Source organism: Motacilla alba, chromosome 4A, assembly GCF_015832195.1.
Source record: "Motacilla alba alba isolate MOTALB_02 chromosome 4A, Motacilla_alba_V1.0_pri, whole genome shotgun sequence".
NCBI lineage: Eukaryota > Metazoa > Chordata > Aves > Passeriformes > Motacillidae > Motacilla > Motacilla alba.
In genome coordinates, this window is record NC_052045.1 from 14,600,278 (window position 1) to 14,619,519 (window position 19,242).

The following is a 19,242-nucleotide window of genomic DNA, read 5'->3' on the forward strand; positions in this document are numbered from 1 at the left end:
GCCAGCTGTTTCTCCCCTCACCATCCCCTGCAATGGGAAGGACAGAGGAGAGCACTGCCTGTGCTCCTGCTCCCTTTCCCACTCACCCCAAGGCTCTGAGGTCTCTCCAGATCCCTTGGATTTCTTCCTGCACCTTCATCCTCCAGCCCCAATGAATCATCCTCCTCGTTGTTGTTCCACTGGCAGAGCCTGGCACCGGTTCTCCCTGGGCACTGGGGGAGCCAGGGTGGCCACAGAGGGGACACCCCTACTGTGCTAGGTGGGAATGTGGCACTGTGCCACCTGTCCCTGGGGGTCAGCCAGGTGGAGAGAGAGCAGAGTGGTGTGTACCCAGTGAGAGCTCTCCTTGGGAAAATCAAGGAAGAAACTTCAGGACTCAGGACAGTTGCAGAGCCCTGAGAGCAGCCGTGGCTGGAGCACCCGGAGCCAGGGAAGGCGTGGGGTCAGTGGGGACAGGGCTGGGCTCCCCAGCAGGGCAGCTCCTGCAGCACAAGGACTGGCTGGGTCCCAGCCTCTGTTGGCTGCAGGGTGGGAGCTGGGATGGGGCCGGGGCACCGTGGGCAGCCAGAGCCACCTCCTGGGGCTCTGAGGGGGCTGGGGCTGTTGGAGAGACCAGGCAGGTTGTTCCATGGGGCAGCAGAAGGGAGAGGAGCCAGGGCCTGTGGGGCGATGGCTGGTGCAGTGAAAGTGATTCAGGGCGAGCACCCCAGGGTCTTGCTGCCTCCCCTGTCCCAGGACCTTTCCAGAGGGGCTGAGGTTTCTCCCAGGAGAAATCCATCCTGCAGATGGGCTGCTGAGGTGGCATCCAGGGATGGGTGACAGAGATCTTCCCTTGGGACCAGGCTGTTCCCACATGGGCTGTTGCTCTCTCTGCTCCCAACACTGAGCGCTTGCCACACTGGGAGCAGATAAAAACCCTTTAAAAATGTTCTGAATAGTTGCATCCCTGCAGATGAATGCTGTATTTTTAAGGAATAAACATTTTTTATGGGCAAATCTTGGCGCTGCTGCTTTCTTTGTCATTCCAGCCCAAACTATTCCATTATCATGGGCCAGGAGCCCGGCTGTGGCCCCCAAAGGGCTATGGGCATGTTAACTGGCAAGGAAGTGCCAATTTTGGGTGTTGGTAGAGGTTTGGGAGGCTCTCCCAGGTCTGTAACCCTCTGGAAACAGCCTGAGCTGTAGCTCCACCCCACGAGCTTTGTGAGCTCCTCAACAGCAGAGCTCTGCAGGGACCCTGGATGTAGAGAGCATCCATGTGCCAGACCCTGCCAGACACTCTGTCACGGGGAAGATGCCATGGTGGAGCACCAGGCTGAGGTGGGAATCATCCCCTGGCCCTCCCCAGCCAGCCCAGGCAGCACGTTCCCAGTTCAGGTTTCACCTGCCAGCACAGCTGATGCTTCGGGGGTGTCCTGGTTGCCCATGGATGGGAGTGGGGAAAGCTGAGGATGGAGGGGATTGAGCAATGAGCAATCCCTGCCAAGGCTCCGTGTCCAGCGTGGGAAGCGCGGTTCCTTCCACCCAGCCCTGCCCTCTCTCCACACGCTGTTTCTGGCTCTCATTTCTTTGGCAGAAAATTCACATTCTCATCCCCTCTCTCCTCCCCTCTGTGGCTGTGGCAGCTCCTTTCCATCACTTCCCCACTTCTCCTCCTGCCTGTGGGCTGGAAGGGCCCCTGGAGCCTTTGAGGAGATGCTGCTGTGAAAACCATTGTCCCAAAGGAAGAGCCGGGAGCTCCAGGAGCTGCTGGTGCTGCTGCAAGAGGACACAGGCAAGGTAAAAGTGGGCCCTTTGTTCCAGCTGGGATGAGAGAAACTGCAGCTGAGACTGGGGGAGCAGCCACTGCTCCTTGGGACTGGAGGGGGCAGCTGGACTGAGCTTTCCCCGTCAGATTTCCTGAAATAAGCTCTAGTCCTGTTTTTGAGTTAGTGAGATTCCTGCTCCGGCATCCCCTCCAAAGGAGGATTTTTGTGGGGCTCTGCCTTTGCCCCTGCTGCGGGCCAGCATTTCCTTCCTTGTGGGGAGCCTGGTGCCTGCCCAGGCTGAGCGAGCTCTCCTGTCCCATGGGATTCACAGGGATCACTGATCCCTGTCCTCTGCCGGGACACCCACACTGCTCTTGTGCCTCTGGCTTGGAGGTGCTGGTCGCCATCCCAGCTGTTCCCGGGGACATAAATCCACACCTGGGGTGAGCAGCAGGACAGGTGTTTGGGGGTAACTCCTGGAGGATGAGCTTTGGCAGTACCGGTGGCAGTGGCACGCCACAGGGCTCTTCGAGCGGCGCCTGCGGTTGGGCAGATAAGCAGCAGCTCGTCCGACCTTCTCCTTCCTGCCTTCCCTCTGCCGCTCCCTCTCGTGACTGGGCTTCCTCCTCCTCCTCACCCCATGGCAGCCACATCCCCCAAGACTCTGCTCAGGCTGGGGATGTGGCCGTGGGCTCTGCTGGAGTGTGGAGCTTCACCTGCACAAAGGTAATTCCCTGCAGTGCGTCTCTCTGGGGGTTTGTCCATCCGTCCATCCAGCCATCCATGCACAGCAGAGCTGCTCCCGCCCTGCTGGGAGCTCCCGATGCAGCAGAGGCACAGGACCTGTCCCTGGCATGGGGAGATGATCTCATCTGTGACAGCCAAGGAGTTTCCTGCCCCATGCCATCCCAGGGGAGCAGGATGGAAGTTATAAAAATCCCTGCATTGTGCCTCTTTGATTTGACAGACAGCAGGGATAGATGGGATATTGGGAAGGAATTCCTTCCTAGGGTGGGCAGGCCCTGGCACAGGGTGCCCAGAGCAGCTGTGGCTGCCCCTGGATCCCTGGCAGTGCCCAAGGCCAGGCTGGATGGGGTTTGGAGCAGCCTGGGACAGTGGGAGGTGTCCCTGCCATGGCAGGGGTGGAATGAGATGGTTTTTGAGGTCTCTTCCAACCCAAACCAGTGTGGGATTCTATGATGTAGCTGAATTCCCTTTTCAGTGTCCACTTACAGGGAGCTCTGAACAACTCTTTTATATTTGTTTTCTTCTTTAATTTATATAACTTTCTAAATTCTAATTTCTAAATTTCTAATTTCTAACCTTTAGAAACTGAAATTTCAAACCTGGCCAGAAGGAACCAGTCTCAGGGGCTGGAGGGGGGTGGCAGAGACTGACACAGGAGCCCTGTCCCGTTCCTGGGGGTCTCACTGCATCCCTTGAGACTTCCAGGCATTTATTTTTCATTCTTGCCTGAAGCCTCTTTGGGGAGGTTCTTTTCAGAGCCCGTACTCTGACCTCAATCCTATCTTCTCTCTGGGGCTGCTGTTGCTCTTTGGACCGTGCCGGGTGGTGCCGCTGGGGCAGGGGCACAGGTGGCACCAGGAGGAGGTGGCCCTGCTGGAGGCAGCCAGGTCGGTGTGGGGTGAGGACCAGGTCCCTGTGCGGGCTCTCCCAGAGCCTGCACACAACAGGGAGGGCTCCCCGAAGCTCTGGGAGAGGAGATGGGGTGTCCAGCCTGTGTCTGGGGTAAAGGGCTTGGGCACCTCTGGTCATGTTTGTGATTTAAAAGAGATAAATCATAGAATTTGGGAGAGATCTTAAAGCTTATCTCCTTCCATGCAGGGATATTTTCCACCAGGTCAGGCTGCACCAAGCCCTGTCCAACCTGGCCACAGACGCTTCCAGGGACAGAGCAACCACAGCTGCTCTGGGCACCCTGTGCCAGGGCCTCCCCACCATCACAGGGAACGATTCCTTCCCAATATCAAATCTAAATATCTTCTCCTGATGCCTCCCAGGCCTTTGCTTGGAAGGTTGAAGTGAGATGATGTAGTTGGGGGCATCTGCAGCCCCGCTGGCTCTTTGGAGAGGTGACAGAGGGACCAATGTCTCCTGCAAACACTCCCTGGGGTGCTCCCAGCAGTTTCTCTCCTAAAGCAGTGTCGCTGCCGTGTGTTCCTTTCCCACAGGTGTGTTTTCCAGAGGACATTCGGCTCGCTCCGTGTGCCAGGCCCCAGTCCTGGGATGCAGCCCGTGGCCCTGCAGAGCCTGTCGGAGCTGGAGAGGGCCAGTCTGCAGGAGCTGGCACTGTTCCAGCTGCAGGAGAGGCTGCCCGTGGGGCATCTCAGTCTGGACAGAGGTACAGGGGAGAGGAGGGACAGGATGGGAGAGGACAGGAGAGGACGCTCCTGCCAAGGGGGGCTGAGGCTGAGCCATTCCTGCTGCTCACCCCCGCACCACAGCCCGGGATGACATTTGGGACACATTTTGGTCCGTTCTATTTCTCATTCCTGCTTTACTCTGAGCCCCGAAGGCCTGATCAGCCTGTGGAGGGGTTTGCATGTCCGCGGCAGTGTGAGAACATGACCCTCCCACCCCAAACCCAAACCAGATGTGACAGCTTGGCGAGGCCTCCACTGGGATTGTCTGAGTGCCCTTGGGGTGGGACGGGATTTGCTGTTAGGATCCATGGCCAGCACTAAGTCCTGATGCTGGAAAGGGGCTTGTGGGAGAGTGGATAATGCACTGGCACATAAAAGGGTGGATAAATTTAGGAGCTTCACAGGAACTGAGCACAGAGGCCCTGTCAGGGTTCCCAGGGTTGCCTGTGTCCACCAGCAAACCCAGAGAGTTGTGGTTCCCAGACTCCTTCCCAAATTCACTTCTTATCCCCTTGATGTGCCTCCTGTGCCCTGGGCCATATTTTGGCATCCCAGTAGGGCAGGGGATGCCACCAGCTCACCAGGGCTGGGGCTGGGAGTGCAGAGCGAGCCTGGGGATCTCCAGCCCCCCTTCCACTCCTGGCAGCCCAGGGCAGGACGGAGGCCCCAGGTCTCTGGGATCCTCTCCCAGGGATGGAGCAATTCCCAGTGCCCAGCCTCACACTGAGCACCAACTGCTTAAGGTGGCACCCAAGTCTGGCTTCCCACCTTAATATCTCAAAGATTTCATGCCATGAAACGGCGTCATGAGGAGTCCAGCACAGCTCCCCTCTCCTTCCCAGAACTCCCAGTTGCTCCAGGACTGCAGCCCTGGAGTACTTTGACCACAAACATCCTGATTCCTTTTCTATTTTGTTTTATTTTGGACTCTTGTGATCCAGCCTGCAGTGGCTGTTGTGATCCAGCAGCAGCTCCCCTAGGGACCGGTGCAGTGCCAAAAAAAGCCCCAAACCCCAATATTTCCTTCCTGGTTGGTCAGTGTGCTGCTGGATAATTTATGTTGGCTTCTACACTCATGTTCCTCATTCCAGCTGTCAGAGCTTTCCTCTAAGTCTTACAAAATAACCCAAACAAGTAGATATAAGCTGTTCCTAGGAAGAGAATTCCTCAGGAATGAAGAGTACGAGCCAGAATAGGGTGATGTGACCTGGAAGGATTTAGGGTGGGCAGTGAGGGAATTCTCAGTTCACTGCTGCTGCATGTGTGAGGTGGGAGTCCTACAGAGCAGGATGGCATTTGTGATGGTGTTTTGTACAACTTTTTATGTCTGTGCTCTGTAAAACATTCCCAAAAGCCTTTCTGGGTCTCACTGCTCGTGTAGAGCCATGGGGTCCCTCCACCCCTTCACCCGCAGAGGATGGTGCCCATCTCCAGGAATGTTCCCCAGGCAGTGCTGTCCATCTCCAGGAATGTTCCCCAGGCAGTGCTGTCCATCTCCAGGGCTGTTCCCTGGGCAGTGCTGTCCATCTCCAGGGCTGTTCCCTAGACAGTGATGTCCATCTCCAGGAGTGTTTCCCAGGCAGTGCTGTCCATCTCCAGGAATGTTCCCCAGGCAGTGCTGTCCATCTCCAGGAATGTTCCCCAGGCAGTGCTGTCCATCTCCAGGGCTGTTCCCTGGGCAGTGCTGTCCATCTCCAGGGCTGGTCCCTGGGCAGTGCTGTCCATCTCCAGGGCTGGTCCCTGGGCAGTGCTGTCCATCTCCAGGGCTGTTCCCCAGGCAGTGCTGTCCATCTCCAGTGCTGGTCCCTGGGCAGTGCTGTCCATCTCCAGGAATGTTCCCCAGGCAGTGCTGTCCATCTCCAGGAATGTTCCCCAGGCAGTGCTGTCCATCTCCAGGGCTGTTCCCCAGGCAGTGCTGTCCATCTCCAGGGCTGTTCCCTGGGCAGTGCTGTCCATCTCCAGGGCTGTTCCCCAGGCAGTGCTGTCCATCTCCAGGGCTGGTCCCTGGGCAGCTGCTGCCCACTGTGTCCCAGGGGACTCCTGGATCCCCTCAGGGTCGTGGCTGTCACTGCAGTGTCCCCTGGCTGGAGGCTGCAGAGGGACAGGAAGCCTATGCTGAGCCAGCCCCAAGATGCTGGTGCTGAACCTTCTCCTTGTCTTCTCCTAGATGGCTCCAAAGGCATTAAATCCATCCGGCAGAAGCTGGAGAGCTTCTCGAAGGAGAGGAAAGGTGAGGAGCCTCACTTTTACCTGGGCTTTGGTCCCTGCTCTCAGGGGGAATGAGTGATTCTTGGTGGGGTGGGAGGTGCCCGAATCCAGCAGGATGCTTCATTGCAGTTCTGCTGCTCTTGGAATGGCACGAGCTTGATGGAAGGCAAGGAAAGGTGTGTGGCATATGCGCAATGTGAAATGCATTTTCAAGGTGAACACCTATAAATGTGTCTATCTGCCCGTTTTGCCCCAATCTTGCAACCTCCAGTTCTATCTTAGCACCCCTTGAAGGACCTCAGTGACAGCCCTGGGGAACACAGAATCCTAGAGCAGAGGCAGGTAGGAATGAGCTTCCCCACACCAGTACAAAACCCATTCAAGGAAACTACTGAAATTAAGGCCTCATATTTTACTTAGAATATTTAGTAGAATGTTTAAACATATCAATCATTGTATGACATGCTGGCAGCAACTTAGTGGCTGTTTGATCCCTGTTTATGGTAAAAGCATTGTATAGTTTCAGTCCTAAAAGTTCCCAGAGAGGGAGGGATAACATAGAAGCTTCATCCGCAGCTGGGAACTGCTTCTGAATGCATAATAGTAAGTCCTTTAACTCAGATTTTGAAATGTTACAGGAATTAGGTTTGACCAGATCTTTAAGGTTTTTATAAACACCTCTAGGCAATTTGGACATCTCGTGTCCTAAGATGTTCCCTGAGGCTTACCTGATGTTGAACAGCAGGCAAGTCCTTGTCGGATCTCCGTCCTGTTCGAGCCAGCGATGAGGGTAGAAATCCAACTTCTCTCTTCTTGCAAGAATTATGATCCTGGGATGTGTGCTTCTCTCAGCAACACTTTACAAAAATGACCTTGGGGCTTTCCAGCAGCTCGGACAGTTTAGTTATCTGCTCCTCACGTGGGGCACCAATTTGTTGGACAATACTCTCTTCTTGCTCTAGAGATGGGGCAGCTGAGAAGTGTTTTAAAAACTTTTATTCAATTTTCAATCTCATGAGAAGGGTGAGACAATACAGATGTTATAATTCACGCTATCACAATCAAAAGCCAGCTATTTCCTAATTACGACACACTGTGAGCATTTCTTGGCCTATCAGCTTTTTGCCATGCCATGCTGTAGATGCCTTAAAGCAAATCATCTAAAACTACCCCTCGTGGGTCCTAATATAATGCATTTTTCATAGTTTTATTTCTCTAAAGTATCTAGTCTTATTTGTAAGGTCATCTTTTGAAACTTTTTTCTAGCTCCATTTCTCTCTCAACAATATCTGTCTTATTCTATGGTACTTCTAAGTCAGCATTTCTTGTCTCAAAGTTTGCATATGGATGTATACTGTGTGGACCTTCTGTTGGGCCCTGAGAACTCTCTACAAATCCATTTCTTACAGTTAGAATTTGGAAAGGATCTTTTGGTGATTTATGAAGTTGTTGCTTCATAGATGCCATGGCATCTTCATGGGCCTGTAGCCAGTTAGAGGAAGGAAACTCCAGGAAAAACTGGGACAGGCTTCAAGAAGCCCACTGATGGAGAGTAGGCCCCTGTGCCTCCTGCCTCTCCCCCCAGCACCCCGTTCCCATACCCTGCCCTCCCCCTTGGCTCTTTGGCACCTGGGGTCCCACCACACCTTTCCTGCTCTCCAGGAGGAGCAGCTCCCTTCGGGTTTGCCTGGCTCCAGGTGCTCCTGGACACGCGGGGTTCGTCCGCTCAGCTCCCTCACTGCAATGCCTGTCCCTTCCTCCCGTGTTTCCCCCAGACTGCTCTCCCCACACCTTCGGGGTCCCGCTGCCCCAGGTCATCGCCAACGACCGCGCCTGCCGGCAGCTGCAGGAGGCCGTGGGCAGGAGCCGGCGGCTCTGCCTGGAGGTGGAGGCCACGGTGACCAGGTTCCGGGCTCAGAGACACAAGAGGCTGGGAATGGGCACCAGCTGCATCCGGGCACCTGACAGGGGCTTCCCAGAGGAGCCGCTTTCCCCAGCCCTTGTGGACAAGAGCTCCTGGAGCCAGCGGAGGGTATGGTCCCCAAAATGGGCTGCGGTGGTGCTGTGGGATGGGGGCGTCTCAATTCGGCAATAAATGGGATTTTCCAGGGTTTTTTCTTGGCTGAGTTGGTTGTGTCCCAGGCTGGGCCGGTCCCAGTCTGTCCTCGGGGAAATGGTGATGTGCCCAGTCCCCTCAGAGGTGGACTGCAAGGAGTGGGAGGACCCTCACTAGCAAAGCTCTCATGGAGCTGAGGTTACCAGGGGGACATTTAGGGGTCCAGAGGGCAGGGATGGATGGGATATTGGGGAGGAATTCTTCCCCATGAGGGTGGGGAGGCCCTGGCACAGGGGCCCAGAGAAGCCGTGGCTGCCCCTGGATCCCTGGAAGTGACCAAGATCAGGGTGGACACTGGGGCTTGGAGCAACCTGGGACAGTGGAAGGTGTCCCTGCCCATGGCAGGGGTGGCACTGGATGCTGCCCTTTCCCAGAAACCTGTGAGGTCACGGCAGTGATGGATCTGTGGGGTCATTCCTGCCACCTGCAAATGCCCTGTGCTCCATCACAGGGGGCCCTGTGTGTGGATTCCATCACAGACCTGAGTGACAACACGTCCGAGCTGCTGGAGGCCCTGCAGCTCTCACACCCCCACGAGCTGGACCCTCGCAGAAGCCGGGGCAAGAAGAAGCCGCTGAGCCTGAACCCCATCACCTGGCAGGTGCCACGGATTGTGGACAGGTGCTGCACTCACCTTGAGACGCACGGTAAGGGCTGGAAAAACTCCCTGTGTGTGGCCACCAGGACATCCTGGCCTGACCACCCCCGAGGTGGGAGGAGGGCCGGGTTTAACGGGCACCGTGGGATTCACCCGAAGGTTGGACTCCGTGGCCTTGGAGGTCTTTCCCAACCTGAATGCTTCCGTGAGTCCTGGGGCAGGGCATCTTCCAAAAAGCCTCCTGTGGAGAGTCCTCTGGGTTGGATGCAGCACCAGAGGGGAATGTCACTGAGGAGGGAATGTCACTGTGTGTGTCAGTGACCATCTCCTGGTGCCTCAACCTCTGCTGCACATCCAGCCCTTGCTCACAGTGACTGTAGGGATGGGATCACCTCCCTTCCCACAGGCAACCCAAGGAAATCTCATGGCTCCACAGCCTTTCCTTTTCCTCACTGCCTGGAGAAGGGAAAGCCATGCAAGAGAAGCTCTGCCACGGTGCTGAGGTGCTCCCAGGAGCAGCCAGGGTGGCAGGGAGCCATGGGAATGCACAGCACTAACCTCTCTGTCCCCCAGGGCTCCAAACTGTTGGCATCTTCCGTGTCGGGAGCTCCAAGAAAAGAGTCCAGCAGGTAAAGGAGACACTGACTGCATCCTCTGGCTGTGCTTTGTTGGGGATAGAGGCTCGTGTGGATGGGGATGGATAGAGCTGACACTGGTGTGGAGAGGTCTGAAACCGACTAGAACTTACTGATTTTCATGCTTCCCATTTCTTCCATCTCCAAGCTGAGGGAAGAGTTTGACCAAGGGCTGGATGTTTTCTTGGATGAGCATCAAAGTGTTCATGATGTGGCTGCCCTGCTCAAAGAGTTTCTCCGGGATATGCCCAATTCCCTGATTCCCAGAGAGCTCTATGGAGCCTTCCTCAGCACAGCCAGTGAGTACCTGAGGAGCAGAGCCTGCACAGCCACAGGAGGATTTGTGTTGGGGGCACCTCTCACTTGGTCAGGTTGTTCCTAGTCCTGTCCAGCCTGACTTTGGACACTGCCAGGAATGGATCCTTCCTCACCACCCTTCTTTTCCAAAGCCTCTGGACAGCGATGGGAAGGGTGTTGTGCTCCCTGGCACTGCCACACGCAGTTACTGTAAACAGTGGGTTTGGTGGGGTTTTTGTTTGATTTCTTTTGAATTGGGCTATAAAAATCCCTCTGGTCCACGACAGTCTTTGGCTGTGTGGCCGTGCAGTATCAAACAACGCCACAGCCCTCGCTGGGTCCTGCATCCCACGGGAGGAAGGGTGGGACAGCAGCCTGGCTCCCACCAGAGCTCATTGCCAAGCATGTGGAGGAGGGCTGGAAGTGCCTGGTGGGCTGGGACCCTCACTAACAGCTGCTCTCCCCAGCCCTGGAGGGCCCGGCCCAGCTGGACACCCTGCAGCTGCTGCTGTTCCTGCTGCCCCCGTGCCACAGTGACACCCTGCTCCGGCTCCTGCGCTTCCTGGCCGAGGTGGCCCGGCACGCTGAGAGCTCCCGGGACCCCGAGGGCCGCGAGGTAAGGCTGCTCCAGAGGAGCTGCCTGGGGAAAGGTGCTCGGGCTGCTGTGGCTGCAGCTGAGAGGAGCTGCTGCAAGCCTGGGTGAAGGCTTCGGGAAAAAACAAATTCTTCATGGAATCCCGGGATCATTGTGGTTGGAAAAGGCGGGAAGGTGAGGCAGGTTGGAATGGGATGAGTGTGTGCTCCAGCACCTCAAGTCCTTTGTGCTGGCCCTGCCACCAGCTCAGAGAGGACCAAACTGGACCCAGACCAACATCTCACCCTCCCTCGCCCTTGTGTTCCTGCCCTGGGGTGGGTGAGGATATCCTGGGACATCCCATGCCACTACATCCACAGTCCACAGCTTCCATTTGTGCTTCCTTGTAGATTCCTGGGAATAAAATGACAGTGTCAAACCTGGCTACAGTCTTTGGTCCCAACATCCTGCAGAAGGAGAAGCCTGGAGAGAAAGATGCCGGTGCCCTGAACTTTGAGGACAGCGCTGCCATAATCCTGGTGCTCCAGAGGCTGATTGAGCACCACCACTCCCTGTTCATGGTACGTGGGGCTCCTCAGGGCAGCCCCTCCTTCCCTCTGAACTCTTCCAAGAGCAGCAGGGGAAGGATTTTGTCACTGTCAGAGATGCACACCTCGGTCTGTTCCCATCCTCTGGGAAGGATCTGGCTCCATCCTCTCTCCACCTTCCCACAGGGCACTCGCAGGCTGTAGTAAGAGTCCCCTCAGGTCTGTTGGAATGTGACATTTCAGGTCCCCAAAAAGCCTAATGGCAATTTTTGTGGTCTGCAGGGAGCCAAAGGACTGGGGATAGTGGGGGAAAGCAGGGTCTGAGATCCTGCAGACCCTGGGAGGCGTGTGGGGTGTGACACCAACATGCTGGGTCTGTGACCACGTCCTGGGGTCTCTCCTTGGCTGCCTCTGCTCAGCCTCCTGCCGAGAGTGGTCCCACGAGTGGTGTGGCCGTGTCTCCCCAGGTGTCTCCAGAGATGCAATGCGACGTGCTGAGGAGGCTGTTCCAGACAGACCCCGATGTCATCGAGTACCTGCTGCGCAGGAAGTTCCCTGACGTGCCGTAAGTGCCCCAGGGGCTCCTCAGGGCACAGGGACAAGTGACAGCACGCCCTGCTCATCTTCCTCCAGATTGCTCCTTCCTACAGCACCCTGGTCACGAGCTCCCCAGCAACAGCCCTTCACACTCCATCCTTCCCGTCCCTCAGAGCTCCCTGTTTGCTCCTCAGCCTGTGCCAGCTCTCTCCAGAGCTTTGGTATCCACACAGCTCCTCCAGCCCCTCCCCTGCTCTTGCCTCTCGGTGTCACACGCTGATTCCCTCTCCACCACCGGCCTCCTTCAAACCCCCTCCATCCTTGGTGTCCTTGTTTCACTGCAGTCTTTGCCGGCCCCGTGGGTCCGTGTGGGGCTGCCAGATCTGTCCATACATCCACATTTTGGGTGCAAGATGGGACAGTCCCACTGAGGCTCAGAACTGGAGCTCATGCCCTTCCCTAAGGGTAAAAATGGTGGCTGAAAGGACCTCACATCCCATGAGCTGGCTCCACCAGGGCACACAATGCAGGAGGGAGTTCGTTCCCTGGGGTTGGAAGTAGGGAATGGTTGGAAACAGGGGATCCTGGGAAGCAGGGGATGCTCAGGAGCCTTCAGTGGAGCTGGTGACTGTTCAGTAAACATGAATTGTCCTGTGGGAAGGGTTTTCCTGGACCACAGGCCACTTCCATACCAGTTTGGATGGGGCTTGTAGCAACCTGGTCTAGTGGAAGGTATCTGTGCCCATGGACTAGATGCTCTTCAAAGTTCCTTCCAACCCAAACCTAGGATTCTGTGATCCATGCTACAGCTTCTTGTTTGTCTTCACATTCCTTTTGGGACTGCCTGGAGATGGCAATCTTTGGGATCACTGCTTGAGCCCATTTGGGAGTGCAGTAGGCAGTAGAAGCATTTGCAAACAGCATCTCTCTCTTTTTTGCTTCCTTAGGAGCGCAGAGCGTGAGGATCCCAGGGAGGACCTCGCTCCGTCCGCGCTGCCCGGCTGGACGCACAGCCTGGAGCGAGGCTCGGTCTCCTCGGAGCTCTACAGCAACGTCTCCTTCCTAAACCTGGATGTTGGCATCTAGCGAGCCCTGGCCAGGCTCTCTGGACAAAACCAGGCAGCTTTTCCCACAAAACCCAGCCCTTGCCTCACTTTGGGGGCAGCCCCTGTGCCTGTGCCCTGGGGGCAGAGCTGTACTTGGGGTCACCTGCCGGGCTGGCACCTCCCTGCGGGTCCAACCGCTGCCACGTCCTCAGCACGGCCCTCCCCTGCCACCTCCTTCTCACAGGACCTCGGGGAATGGATTGCCATCCCTAGACCTGCGGGCACTCTTGGGAGGACAGGCTGAGGAAGCTGGGAGTGCTCAGCCTGGAGAAGAGATGGCTCAGAGGGACCTTATCCATGAATCCAAATGCTTTTGTAAGGGGCTGGAGGGACAGGACAAGGGGAATGGCTTCCCACTGCCAGAGGGAGAAATTGGGAAATTCATGGGATATTCAGAGGAATTCTTCGCCGTGAGAGTGGTGAGGCCCTGGCACAGGCAGGGACACCTTCCACTGCACCAGGCTGCTCCAAGCCCCATCCAGCCTGGCCTTCTGGCCTTGAATGTTTCCAGGGATGGGGCAGCCACAGCAGGGCACTTTTGGGGACAAAACAGTACTTCTGCAAACAGTGTTCCATATTCCACCACAGCCTGCACCCAGGCCTGGTCTGAAGGCACCCAGACCTTCTCAGGTGCCCTGCTCAGGGCTGGGCTCTTATTTTGCAAAGGTCCCCCTTCCCTGCAGATCAGAACAGTTGGGATGGGTGGGGAAGCATTTCCCGGAGGAGCCTGTGCTGTGAGATAGCTGGTGAGACCCCCTGGGAGCTGATAAGCTCCAGAGAGCAGCAGAGCTGTTGTGTCTGGAGGAGCAGATAAATTTGGGACACCATGAGGCTGTGGAAGGTTCCAGGGGCCACCGGAACACTCGAGTGTCAGCTGTGAAACCAACATTGTGTCCAGCCACTGCTCTGGGTGGGATTGTACCTGCTGCAAGAGCTGCCCCCAGCCTTTCAATTTCCTTCCTAGGGTGGTAAAACACTGGCACAGATTGCCCAGAGCAGCTGTGGCTGCCCCTGGATCCCTGGAAGTGTCCAAGGCCAGGCTGGACAGGGCTTGGAGCAGCCTGGGATGGTGAAAGATGTCCTTGCCCATGGCAGGGGGTGGAACGGGATGGACTTTAAGGTCCCTTCCACCCAAGCCATTCCGTGATTCCATGATTCTAGGATGGAACAGGGATGCTGACACAGGAGGCAGCTCTTTGCAGGAAAAGTCCTGCTGGATTTCACTTTCCCAGCACCATAACGGGCACAGGGGGGCACGGGGAGCTCACTGGGAAGTACCGGCTTTCTCTGGCTGCTACAGAGCCATCACAGTCGCCGTAGGGTGTTTATCCCTGGCAGTGTTGATGGGATAGTGCTGGAAACTCCGCTTGAGGGCAGCCCGGCACCGGCCTGCACGGAGACTCTGCTCCCGCTGCTGGAGCGCTGGGGGCTGGCCCGGAGCTGCTCTATTCCAGCCTCAAAAAATAAACCCCCTCCCAGGCAGCTGCACGTCTCATTCACGGAGCCTTGGCATTGCTCTGGACCCGCTCCGGAGGGGCTGGCTGGCTTCTGCTCCGGGTTCTGTTTTCAGGGGCTCTTGGCCCCTGCAAGCCTTGGGGCTCAGAAATGACAGGGAAGGTTCTGCCTTGATCATTGCTGATCCCCAGGGCTGGCAGAGGAGGGGCTGCTGCTGCTGGGGGTGTCTGCTTGAGGGGGGGTTTCTTTTCGGGGCAGTGCTGAATGTGTGGGGGGAGTCTGCTTTTGGGGGGTGTGGTTGCTCTCAGCAGCTGGTCACTGTTTGGGGGGGTCATTGCTGTTTAGGGAGCAGTTGCTGGTTTTGGGGGCAGTTGCTGCTGTTGGGGTGGTGCTGGCTGGTTTTTAGTTCCAGCCCCACCGAAGCCCCCGTGAGCCCCTCTGACTAGTGGGGCAGAGCCAGGCCTAGGGCTTGTATGAGGGTACAACAGGGAGTATCTGCAGGAGCGGGACCGGCTGCTTGGGTTCATGGGTGGGTTTAGAGTCAACAGCAAAGAAAGCAGAGCCTGGGCTCCTCTTTTTTAAGCTCCTGTGTCTCGCTCACGCTGCTGACCAGGATCCAGGGCAGGGCCCAGACACAGCTCTGGGCTTGACAGCTCTCTGGGAAACCTGTAGGAGAGAATTGTGGAACGGCTGAGGTTGGAAAAGCCCTGCAGGAGCACCAAGTCCAACCATTCCCCAGCACTGCCAAGGCCACACTGACCCCCGTCCCCAGGCGCCACATCCACACGGCTTTGCAATCCCTCCAGGGACGGGCACTGCACCACTGCCCTGGGCAGCTGTGCCGGGGCCGGACAGCGCCGTCCATGAAGCATTTCCCCTAATATCCAACCTGACCCTCCCCTGGCACAGCTTGAGGCTGTCTGTCCCTTGTTCCCCGGGAGCTGAGCCCGACGCCCGTGTCCCACCTCCTGTCCGGGGTTCGTCGGGAGCGAGACCGGGCAGGGCGCGTTCGGGGGTGCTTGTTCGGGGGTGTTCGGGGGTGTTTGTTTGTTCGGGGATGTTTGTTTGTTCGGGGGTGTTTGTTCGGGGGTGCTCGGGGGTGTGTGGGGGTGTGTGTTCGGGGGTATCTGGGGGGGTGATCCCGGGACTCCCCCGGTCCCGCGCTGCCGTTTGGGGGGCGGAGCCTCCCGGCGCCCCCGCCCAGCCCCCGGTGCGGGGCCAAAAGCGGCGGGAGCGGAGCGGGAGGCGCCGCTGCCGCCGGGACCGGAGCGCAGGGAGCCGAGCAGCCGGTGAGTGCCGAAGCGAACCGAACCGGGGGATGCCGCCTCCTCGGAACCCGTGAGGGGCTCCGCTCCTGTGTCCCCCCGCAGCTGCCGGGCATCCCCCGGGAGCGGGAAGGAGCCGGGGGTCCCGGCCGGGGGTTGTGCCCTCCTCCGCTGCTCCATGTGCCAGCCCCGCCAGAGCAGCTGCGGCTGCCCCTGGGTCCCTGGCAGTGCCCAAGCCAGGCTGGACACTGGGGTTTGGAGCTGCCTGGGACAGTGGGAGGTGTCCCTGCCATGGCAGGGGTGGGATGGGATGGGCATGAAGCTCCCTTCTGGGATTCTATCAAGCCCGCGTAGGACCAGCTCTTACTGGCGGTGGGATGAGCTGGAGGGAAGGCTGAGCTGTCCGAGGAGCTGCGTGCGCTCGGACCCGTGCTGGCCCCTGCCTGCGGAGCCGGGACTGGAGCCCGGCTCTGCCCCGTCCCCAGCATGGGCTGCTCCCAAGAGGCTCTTGCCGGCCCTGCCTGCCAGGTGGGTAACCCAACACCCCCATGTTGCCCCCAGCGATGGCTGAGGAGCTCAGTGAGCTGCTGAGGGAGTTCGACGAGGTCATGGAAGACTTTGACCGGGGCCCTGCCAGTCAGTACCAGCAGCACCTGGAGGAGCTGAAGAGGAAAGCGGGACAGAGTGTGTATGACAGTGGCATCGATGAGCTGGAGAGTGAGTCTGGGCTGGGGGTGAGGAGCCCTGGGGAGGATGGTGTCTGCCGGGGTGGGAGCTCTGTGGTTCCTCCGTGGAGCACATCTTCCTGCTGATGCTGCCTGACTCAGCCCTGGTGGGCTGGATGAGCAATGGGGGGATGACCCCTGGATACTGGCCCAGGACCTGCCAACATCTGCCGGGGCTCCTTATGCCAGGCAGGCTGCTGTAGGACACTGAGAGGCTGGGGATAACCCAGTTTTCTGCAATAACCCTGTCCTTGTAACTGTGCCCAGAGAACCTCTGGTGCCCTTTGACCTGAGAAAGAAACTCAGTTCAATTTTTCCAAGCATTCCCAGAAGCAGGGGAGGAGCAGATGGGGTCTCCAAGAGTGTGCCACCCTGTGCCATGGGCACGATCGGGCCGTGTTCCTGCAAAGTGTTCATCAGGTGCCTGTGCCCAGGCCAGGGGCTGATGCTCTGTCTCCACAGGTGCCAGCACGTCCCCAGGAAGCAGCCTCAACTCCAGTGAGGAGCACCTCAACAGCCCAGCTGACACTTACCCCACCAAAGGTGAGCCTGGCCCCACCCAAAGGGGTTTGCAGGGCTTCCTTCTCTGTGCTCAGCTGGGCTTGGCAATGACTGCCAGCCCTAGATAGGGGGGTGCCAGTGGGGCCCTACAGATTGGGAATGAGCCCTTGTGTCCTGGCAGGAGCCTGGAAGGGGCAGAAGTTGGATTGGGATTTTCCCAGTTGAGGCTGGGCTGGCTGGGACAAACACAGCTGGAGCAGCTGTGCTAGGCACAAGGGGTTGGGGGTCTGTCCTCTCCGCAGTGACAGGGGGAATGGGGAGACCTGACTGTATTTTTCCCCACTAGCAAAGCTTGGAGACACGCAGGAGCTGGAGGAGTTCATCGCAGACCTGGATAAAGCCTTGGAAGGTACATGGCCAGCCCCGATCCCTGCACTCCCCACGGGATGGGACACCTGGGCTGGGGCTCCTCCCAGCACCTCCTCTGCCTGGGGTCCCGCTGCAGGGGGCTTGGAACTTGATTTTGGCTGCAGTGGTGGAACCCTTCCATCCTTCCTTTTGGGGAGGGGCTCATGGATGTCACCTCCCTCTACTCTTTCAGCTTGGGAAGAATTTCCGTGGCTTAAGTGTCTTCCCCCGCTGCTGCCTCAGTTGCCTCAGATGAGGTGCAGTGCTGGTGCCTGGGGGAGGGGACTGGGGACATGAAGGCTGGGTTAGTCCTGGCAGTGAAGCCCAACAGCACAGCCTGCAGAGCTGTTGATGTTTTTGGGAAGATGCACAGAGACCTGTGGTCCTCTGCCTGCAGCCTCCCTCCAGCTGCTGCTCAGAGGCTGCTCTTTACCTGGGGGGGAAGGTGAGCAGGAGGAAAGAAGGGATCTTCCCTCCTGGTGTATCCTAACCCACCCCATCAGGAGGGAGGAGAGAGGGTCTGTGTGGTGGCAGGGAGGGCAGTCCCAGCCTGTTGGTCATGCTCTCCTCCTCCAGATGTTTCCCTCCTGGTAAGAGCCTGGGGGTGTCCCTGTGAGAGGGGGTGATGCTGTGCTGGGCATCTGGCATCTGTTCCCAGCACCTCTGGGGAGTTTGGCTGCTTCCCAATGGCTGCTTTGCTGGGGAAACCGAGGCAGAGGCCACTTCCTCCCACAGGGGCCCTGCGTGACAGGCTGGAGGCAGAGACAACCTGGTTAAAAAAACCATTTTCCCCCACGCAGACTGTGTAAGGCACAGTTCTGCTATCTGTTCCCATCCCTGGTGTCCAAAATGAGGTGGCCGGTGGGAAGTGTTCCTTTGCAGGCCCCAGCCATGCTGGGAGGGAGGGAGGAAGGGGACCAGAGCTGACCCCCTGCCCCAGATTTCTGCTCTAACCCTGCAGACTGTCACCCTCTTCTGTGTCATCCTGCAGAGATGTGAGCTGTGCTGCGGAGTCTGGAGAGGAGCAGCCCCAGCCCTGAGTCTCCCTGATGCTGCCTCTGCTTCTGCACCCCTGCTGGGGTGGGGATGGCTCCGGGGACAGGGACGGGCAGTGGGGACGGATCCGGCCGTGGGACGATGGCGAGGCCAGCGCCAGGGGAGGACAGCCCTGGGCGGGCACCTGGCCCTGCCCTGTGCGGGGTTTGGTGACTCCAGGGACCAAGGGGTCTGGGGGGGAGCTGGGCTGCTGCTGAAGCCCCCAGAGTAATTCTGGAGAGGATGAGCTTGCAGGATATCAGTGTGACCTCAGTGACCCCTCCAGGCTGAGAAGACTGGTTCCTTGGTGGCATCTGTCACTGCTGACCTTTGCTTTGCATGGGGAGCCCCAAATCGGGCCCCTCTCTGCCCCCCAAGTACCTCTGCCCCAGCTGCTGCTGTAAATACTGTAAAAAATATGTTTTGTGCTGTACAGAGGGGACATGGTTCTGTGAACACGATTTTAAACCTCTGCCTGTCTGTGTCCATCTTTTTCCCATTGGCAGGGGTGGGAGCAGGGATGCCTGAGGCTGCCAGCTGGTGGGACTGGCATTGGAGAAGGGGGAAACCTCAGGGAAGCAAGTTCAGCAGCATGCCTGGCTAGAGAGGGATATCAGGACTCCCTTGTCCTGCCTCCCCATGGCGCTCGGACAGTGTGGGGTGGCAGAGGGCGCAGAGCCCGTGCCTTCCTCCACCTGCTCAGGGAGATGGACCACTGCCTGCCATCCCTCTGCGATGGAGGGCCCTGCTTCCACAGGGAGAGGCTCTGCTACCACTTCCCCTGGATCTTGCCCCTGTCAGCAGCCCAGGAGCAAGGCCCAGGGATGTGGCTTTGCAGCCCTCTGCCAAGCTGAGCTTTGAGTGAGGTTTGGCCGTGGATGGGATGATGGGTCCCCCCAGGATTCCCCTCCTGTCTTTTCCCCTGGGGTTTCCCATCCCCGGGAGGTGCCACCAGGATGACAGAAGAGGAACCTGTGGCTCTGCTCGTTCCTCTCTCTCCCTGTGATCTTCACGTGGAGCAGGGTCACATGTGGCTCTGCTGCAGCTTGTCTGAGCAGGAAATGGGCAGTTTCAGTTTGTGCCCTCATCCCTGGTCCGTGGG

General features: G+C 57.9%; 2 protein-coding genes across 4 annotated transcripts; both read left to right on the top strand.

Annotated features, from left to right (window-relative positions):
• Positions 1-10: 10 nt before the first annotated feature.
• On the top strand, positions 11-14,488 carry ARHGAP36 (Rho GTPase activating protein 36). 2 transcript variants are annotated; one of them, XM_038164866.1, is made up of 11 exons: positions 11-1,779; positions 3,941-4,110; positions 6,300-6,362; positions 8,116-8,372; positions 8,908-9,103; positions 9,628-9,683; positions 9,838-9,988; positions 10,454-10,602; positions 10,971-11,141; positions 11,576-11,673; positions 12,593-14,487. In XM_038164866.1, exons 1-11 carry the CDS (start codon positions 1,469-1,471, stop codon positions 12,729-12,731), a joined length of 1,761 nt encoding a protein of 586 aa, XP_038020794.1. In that variant the 5' UTR covers positions 11-1,468; the 3' UTR covers positions 12,732-14,487. The 2 variants fall into 2 exon arrangements, with proteins under 2 accessions (XP_038020794.1, XP_038020795.1); XM_038164867.1 differs by lacking the exon at positions 11-1,779 and adding an exon at positions 1,801-2,474 and having other exon boundaries at positions 12,593-14,488.
• Positions 14,489-15,365: 877 nt separating this feature from the next.
• LOC119712952 (regulator of cell cycle RGCC-like) lies at positions 15,366-18,613 on the top strand. 2 transcript variants are annotated; one of them, XM_038164868.1, is made up of 5 exons: positions 15,366-15,495; positions 16,033-16,188; positions 16,659-16,739; positions 17,044-17,106; positions 18,067-18,613. In XM_038164868.1, exons 2-5 carry the CDS (start codon positions 16,035-16,037, stop codon positions 18,102-18,104), a joined length of 336 nt encoding a protein of 111 aa, XP_038020796.1. In that variant the 5' UTR covers positions 15,366-15,495; positions 16,033-16,034; the 3' UTR covers positions 18,105-18,613. The 2 variants fall into 2 exon arrangements, with proteins under 2 accessions (XP_038020796.1, XP_038020797.1); XM_038164869.1 differs by having other exon boundaries at positions 18,097-18,613.
• The last annotated feature ends 629 nt before the right edge of the window (positions 18,614-19,242 follow it).

Excerpts from the sequence above, each read along its gene's own strand:
- ARHGAP36 (XM_038164866.1), top strand. The coding sequence starts at position 1,469 with ATGAGCAATCCCTGCCAAGGCTCCGTGTCCAGCGTGGGAAGCGCGGTT. Across the intron at positions 8,373-8,907 it reads GCTCCTGGAGCCAGCGGAGG|GGGGCCCTGTGTGTGGATTC; the intron begins GTATGGTCCCCA and ends GCTCCATCACAG. Across the intron at positions 9,104-9,627 it reads CACTCACCTTGAGACGCACG|GGCTCCAAACTGTTGGCATC; the intron begins GTAAGGGCTGGA and ends TCTGTCCCCCAG.
- LOC119712952 (XM_038164868.1), top strand. The coding sequence starts at position 16,035 with ATGGCTGAGGAGCTCAGTGAGCTGCTGAGGGAGTTCGACGAGGTCATG. Across the intron at positions 16,189-16,658 it reads TGGCATCGATGAGCTGGAGA|GTGCCAGCACGTCCCCAGGA; the intron begins GTGAGTCTGGGC and ends CTGTCTCCACAG. Across the intron at positions 17,107-18,066 it reads CCTGGATAAAGCCTTGGAAG|ACTGTCACCCTCTTCTGTGT; the intron begins GTACATGGCCAG and ends CTAACCCTGCAG.